Source organism: Lolium rigidum, chromosome 7, assembly GCF_022539505.1.
Source record: "Lolium rigidum isolate FL_2022 chromosome 7, APGP_CSIRO_Lrig_0.1, whole genome shotgun sequence".
NCBI classification, from domain to species: Eukaryota; Viridiplantae; Streptophyta; class Magnoliopsida; order Poales; family Poaceae; genus Lolium; species Lolium rigidum.
Genome location: NC_061514.1, coordinates 351,147,481 through 351,154,229, shown reverse-complemented (window position 1 = coordinate 351,154,229; position 6,749 = coordinate 351,147,481). Strand labels below are relative to the sequence as shown.

The following is a 6,749-nucleotide window of genomic DNA, read 5'->3' as shown; positions in this document are numbered from 1 at the left end:
TTCTTCCTGTTACCATATGAAACATGCAACCATCAAATGCAGTTCATACATTGATAAATTATCATAAACAACACGAAGCAGATGAGTTGGAAAATCTCAGTTTGGCATCCTAGAACTAGAAACCTAGAAGACACTAACACAGTTGAAGAGAAGCACACATGCCATGCTATTATGGTTATTTGTTGCCGTCTTGTATATGTCAAAAAGAGGTTCTTTTAGGTTAGTGAAGATCCTAGGAAGAACTACTACAGTGAGACAAAAGAATTGGCATTTCGAAATTTTGAATATGATTGACTACTGTAAAGTGTAATTTGTAGTATATAATTGATTGGCATTTCATAATTGTCAGATCCACAATGAATAATCTCAACAAAATAGCATAAATAAACAGAAAGGGAACAATGAAAATTAGAGTATTTAGTACGCTTGACAAGTACCTATTAATTTCTGAAACAACTTTATCTCTTCCAAACCAAGATTTTCGGACTACTTGCCGAATGTGGCGCTCATGTTTCTCTAGCAGTTCATCAATCTTGTGGGACTGGGACATTAAAGGCCCTGAATATTCAACCCTCTCTCCATGATCGTGGTCCTGAAATTTCAAATAGCACACAATTTTACAACTTTCTTAATATGAAAGCGCGTAAACTATCAAATCAACCAATGCCTTACCTTCATGCTATTTTTGGATGAGAGAGCATCCCCAAGATATATTGCATTCGAAAATTTCTGGGAGTGGTATGTGTCGCGAGAATCAAATGAATCTGGATGCTCTAACTGTGACCATTTCTTCAGAACTGCGCGATTTGCTACCTCATGAGGCTCTTGGACCCTGGGGTTGACACGTGCTACGTGCACATCTCTGTTATGCTGTTCCTTCAAGCCAACGTTCTCTTTAAGTTGTAGCTTATTATCCCGACCTACCTCAGCAGTGAAGTCGTCTCTTGAACTAGATCTGGTCCGTGATCTGGTAAAAGAGCAACCATCACGTTTTTTGGCCCATGCGAAGCCACTGGATGATGAAACAATCAAGGGCCCAGAGAAAGGGATTTCTTCTAGCGAATCATTCTTAAAATGACTAGCCCTTTCTTTAACTTGGGCTGTGGACACTCTTTGTATATCTGCAAGTAGTTTAGCATCACCATTTAATTTTGTACTAACGTGTCTTTCACCATCCTTAGTTACATTTGCTTTGGGAACCTGAATGAAGAAGAAATTCAGAAGAAATTTTATCAATAGTATCATGGACATAGAAATCTTTATACAGCTTGCCAGATAGATCTGCTGTTGACATTTAGTGAAGGCTTCCTGCCATAAAAAAAGTATACCTCTCTGCAATCGCTTTGCTTATTGACTGCACTTTGTTCTCTTTCTGCTCTACTTAGCCTCGATGACTTCTTTGATGCTTCTGGGCGATGGCCTCTGCTACTGGCCTTTCTTCTGAAAAGAAACAAAAGAAAAATAAGGTTGCTAAGTGTTAGAACAAACACCACATATTTTTTTCTTAACTTTCAACGAGAGAAATGTTGTTGTGCCGGGAAGTCCTTTACAACTTTTTTTACGAGAAGTCCCTTACAACTAATGAAGCATACCCTTAAGAATCAATAGTAAAGCGTACTTGATAAGAAATGCTACAAGTTTAGGACTTATTTTCTGTTAAAATAATGGTTCCACATTTAAACAAGCCCACCTGAGTCTCTCTTCTCGTAACTTTGCATCCATCTCCTTGTTGGGTGCATACTGAGGCAAGCTTAAGGGTTCGCATGCGTAGGGTTCTGTCCGGAAAAACTGTTCCAGTAATAAAAGAAAAAAACATGATATACATAAGTTATTTTTGTAGTTATTTGATTCAATGAGCCAATCTTACATTTGCAATTGAGATAAGTAAGATTAACTCGCAACAAGGATGCTAGAAATGACACGCTACACTAGACAAGTTATTAGAAAAAATAATGTATTCACAAAAAGGCAAAATGGCAGCATGACTGCATACAAAGGAAGTCAACTGGGGACACAATATTACTCCTTCCAGCATTCGGTGGCTGCTGTCAGGAAACAGTGGGACACAATGGTATGGACACCAATGCTACATAAAGATAATATAAGTTATGGAAAATAATACTTACTTTCCTCACACTAAACCTAAGGACTTCTTCGCCATATGATAACACCATGTAAGAATATACGGAAGATGCAAGTTATAGTCACACTGACAATAATAGTTACCCTTGTTGCATGAAAATTCTGTATCTAAGATTACAATTGGATATTCCCATATATGTAGTAATTTATAACTTAAAATATCTACAATGCACTAGCGTTACTATTTCCTACCTTGAAGAGTGCAATAATACTATTCTGAGGGATAGCGAAGGGAAAAGGCAGGATCAAATTAGTAGTAAACTTGATAAAAGTAGAAACTGGCTACTGCAACTCTAGAACTCAATACACGCTAGGTTTTTCAATATTTCATCATTACAGGTACAAAAGGAATATATATGATATTACATGATGAAATCTTACCTCAGATGCAAGAGCATATGATGCCGTGCCACGGTTGTATGGCTCCACCGACAAAAGAGTTTCTAGTAAACTCAATGCATGTTCCGGCACCTCTTTAAAAACATCACGAAGGGTACTTAGATAAGGACAGTGAGGTCTGAATACTGTTGCATTAGGCAACCTCGACTTCTTCCAATAGGCATCAGCAGGGGAGCCACATAACTTATAAATCTTATGCAACTGTTCCACCTGAAACATGAAAGCAAAGTTGTGTCATGTCAACATATAGAATGCAACACCTTAGTCTAAACCGGGATAGGTAGAAACATATAATATCTGGGAAAACTAAGTTATAGAAGGCATAACTAAATCATAAACAAGATGTGCTAATTAATTACCTCAGTTCTTCCCTGCAGGATCGGTTTCCCACGAAGCAACTCAGCAAAGACACACCCTGCGCTCCACAAATCAACGGCTGAATCATAGTGAGTTGAACCTAGCAATAGTTCAGGCGGTCGGTACCACAATGTGACAACCCGGCTGGTCAGAGGATGGTTTCTACTTGGATCACAGTAATTAGCAAGACCAAAATCAGCTATTTTTAGAATTCCTTCATTATTGACAAGGAGATTGGCACCCTTGATGTCACGGTGAAGAATGCCACGTGAATGGCAATGCTCCAGTCCTGACAGCAACTGGTTCATGTAACACTTAACCTACAATAGGTGAGAATCAGGAAAAATGTCAGGTCAACATAATGTAATGTAAAAGTTGTAAGGTCGGAATCAAATACACTTCATTCGTAATGGACATACCTGTGCTTCAGTGAACTTGATGTCGGGTGAGGAAGAAAGTCCAGCGAGATCGTGCTCCATGTATTCGAAGACTAGATAAAGGCTGCATGATAACCGAGAGGTAATCAAGCCTTCCAGCTTCATGACATTTGGATGATCAAGCCTTCTGAGTATTTGTATCTCTCGTGCCATGAATCTAACACTCTCTGGCTCAAAATTGTTGAACCGCACCTTCTTCAGTGCGACAATCTTTCCAGTATCAAGATCCCGTGCCCTGAATACACTGCTATATGTGCCTTGCCCAACCTGCACATACAGAACAACCACAAAACGTTATCAGTCCCTATGAGGCACACAACAACCCTGAGTCTAACGAAACTTCATGAATAAATTTAAAGATAAAAGGTGCAGGTTCAGAAAGTGTACATCACAAAAAGCACAAGGCAAACTTCCTCATCTAATCCACAGCTTCACCCACCTAGTTTTTAGCTTGACAAGATGAGTGAAGTATAATTTGCTACCAGCAAAGCATAACAAACAATAGAAGGGGACACCAAACTTTGGTGGTACTACTAGTCTCCATGTACTTATCCACCACCCAACAAAATATAACTAACACATAAGTACAAGAGATATTCTAGAGTATAAAGATGCCAACAAATCATTAGTCAAGACAAATACCAAATCAATTACCGATCTCCATTCCAAAATTTCTTCATACGCGTGAAACAATAATTGCAATGGAAAACGACCCGCGAGAAAATCAATCGAATCCAGTGGAAGGAGAACATGAAGCGAAACGAAAGCAAGCAGAGTACCTGCTCGAGCTTCTGAAAGTTGTCGGCTTTGAGAGGGATCCAGCCCTGGATGGCCTCCGCCGCAACGGCGCTGAGCCAGGACGGCCAGCCGGCCGCCACCTGCTCCCCCTCGAGGCTGTTCCGGAGGCTGCGCAGACGGAAGCTCCGGGACGCGGCCGCCACGGAGACGACGGCCTTCCCAGCAGGCTCCTCTGCCTCGTGCTTCTTCTCCAGCAACCTCTCGGCCGCCGCCGACGCTGCCGCCGAGCTGCGCAGGGAGGAGACGGAGAGCGACCTCGGCGCGGGCTCCGGCGCGAGCGCGCGGCGCCGCCTCCTGCCCCGGCGCGCGCCGGCCGAGTCGGCCGCCGGGTTGGCCGGGCCGCCGTTCTTGGACGCGACGCAGCCCATCGCGGCCGGCGGCGCAGTACCAGCTTACCACCGAACACGGCGAGCTCTCGAGCTCCTCACTGCCGCATTTGATGAACCGAGGGGAGTAGAAAGAATCGAGAGGACTTTGGGGGTTCGGCGAAAGGCGTGGCCGTCACGGGGCAGGCACGGCAGAGGTCAAGAGGGGGTCGGGATTGACCTGGAGACTAATAAATGGCGCGATTTAGACGACGCTCGCCACCACCAAACCGAAAGTTGTAGAGGGAGGGAGACCCTGGCGGTCGCCGCCTGCTCCGCCGAGTTGGACAGATGGAGACAGATGTATTTGCAGACGCGGAAGGAACCGTGATTGACAGGGAGGGCGGCAGCACGAGAAAACTGGGGAAAGCTACCTCCGCAGCGAGCGACAGATCAATCAAGAAGCCGCCGGAACCACCAACATCAGACCAAGAACAGGCACGGCGGCCGTAACACGCCGCCGCGTCGCCTCGCCGGAGTGACAGATGGGGGAAACGGCGGGGTGGACTGGAGGGAGGGGAGGAAGAAAGCTTCCCCTGATGATCAGGGGAGTGGGGGCGGAATCGCAGGTGGGAATGGGGCTTTAAATGGTCTAAGGCGAGGCGAGCGACGAGGGGTTTCGCACGCTTTTTCCTCGCTTTGTCGGGCCTTTGCTCTCCTCTGCTCCGCCGCGGCCATTCTTGTACTAGTAGCGAGATTAGCGGGAATCCGGCCCCATCAACTCTTTATTTCTTGCTGCCTCTTTTCCTTCCATCTTCAACCTCGGGCGGGGTCATGACCGTACGTGCCGGTGAGATCGTGCCCGTGACTGAGTACACAGCACGTCTGCGCGCTGAGTTCGGTGGCGCTGACAGACTCGACTCGACCGGTCCCTGCTTGCTTGCACTGCATGTACGCAAGCAGAGTACGACTGGTTTCCATCTCCATCGTCTAATCAATTTTCAGATGATTCTTCGCGAATTTCATTCCTTTTTATGGGTACATATCGCGATTTGCTGGATCGGCGTCCAAGGGCGTACCTGTAGCCCCGTGCTCCTGGACGTGTACGTGGGAGTCCTTTTGATTTGATTGATTGAGCAACAGATTTCCGTTCCTGATAATATTACAACTTCCACGGATCACATCAAATCCCGCATTTTCCTGGAAATATCAGGTGAATTATGATTTGTTTCCAACAACCATTTATCACCTATTCAAGCATTTATGTGTGTGCGTTTCTGTGGAATGATGGAAACATATTGTATTTGTGGTGGAAACATATTCCTGTGACCGTCAGCGATGGTAATAATTTCAAGTGCTTTGGACACAAGTTTGGTGTAAAGAGAAATATATTCTCTTGCATGATGGCAATATTTCATTTACATAACGAATGGTGTCGAGGCACTATAAGAATCACGAAACATGTCAACAAATATGTTTGATATCTGTACAAATAAATTATGATTTGTTTCCAACAATCATTTAAGACCTATTCAAGCCTTTATATGTGTGTAGAAACATATTATACTTGTGATGGAAACATATTTCCGTGACCGTCAACAATGTTAATATTTTCAAGTGCTTTGAACACAAATTTGGTGTGAAGAAAATAAAAACTCTTGTATGATGGCAATATTTCATTTACATAACGAATGGTGTCAAAGCGCTATAAGAATCACATAGCATGTCAACAAATATGTTTGATATCTTTACAAATAAATGGGAGTTGGTGCGGGTGGTACGTGGCCACTCAACACCCATCACTAGAAGCATCATAACCGTTTTGATCTACATCGAATGTTGCACCGTTTTCACCATGAAAAATGGTAAGAACTGAAAAAACCACCAAACCAAACAACTCGGGGATTTCTTGTGCAGTTAATTATCCTTTTGGAACTAATCACACCACATGAAACAAAAAAAAAACTTTACTCGCTTTTTATTGTATGAAGTTGATCCATCCTCCATTGTTTAATGTAGATTAGAGGACCTTCTCCCTTCCAATGTTAGCGCTAACCATGCTATCAATTAAATCGTTACTACCAAAATACTTTCCTCGAGGCCGGTGAGAACATCCAACCAATCGTCTTGATTTGTGTTGCCTAAACTCCATCTTTCCTGATAATTATTATTCATGTTGTCATCTAACCTCCAATGATGCGTTAGGGGAGCAACTTGTTTGAATATAATTGCCTAACCCTCTTCCATAAGATTGGTCTTGTGGTTGAACTGGCAATATCATGCAATTTCACATGGTATGAGACCTACAATG

General features: G+C 43.5%; 1 protein-coding gene across 2 annotated transcripts in view; it reads right to left on the bottom strand.

Moving 5' to 3' along the window:
* LOC124671069 (protein IMPAIRED IN BABA-INDUCED STERILITY 1-like) overlaps positions 1 to 5,030 on the bottom strand; it is a 6,969-nt gene extending 1,939 nt beyond the window's left edge. Inside the window, exons 1-8 of one of the 2 annotated variants that reach the window (XM_047207506.1) lie at positions 4,115 to 5,030; positions 3,318 to 3,602; positions 2,901 to 3,218; positions 2,524 to 2,751; positions 1,691 to 1,788; positions 1,329 to 1,437; positions 673 to 1,200; positions 438 to 592 (exon numbers count right to left, since the gene is read on the bottom strand). In XM_047207506.1, the coding sequence (XP_047063462.1) occupies positions 438 to 592; positions 673 to 1,200; positions 1,329 to 1,437; positions 1,691 to 1,788; positions 2,524 to 2,751; positions 2,901 to 3,218; positions 3,318 to 3,602; positions 4,115 to 4,501 (2,108 nt within the window). In that variant the 5' untranslated portion in view covers positions 4,502 to 5,030. Of the gene's footprint in view, positions 1 to 437; positions 593 to 672; positions 1,201 to 1,328; positions 1,441 to 1,690; positions 1,789 to 2,523; positions 2,752 to 2,900; positions 3,219 to 3,317; positions 3,603 to 4,114 lie in introns of both variants that reach the window. The other variant, XM_047207505.1, reaches the window with a different exon arrangement.
* Positions 5,031 to 6,749: the final 1,719 nt, after the last annotated feature.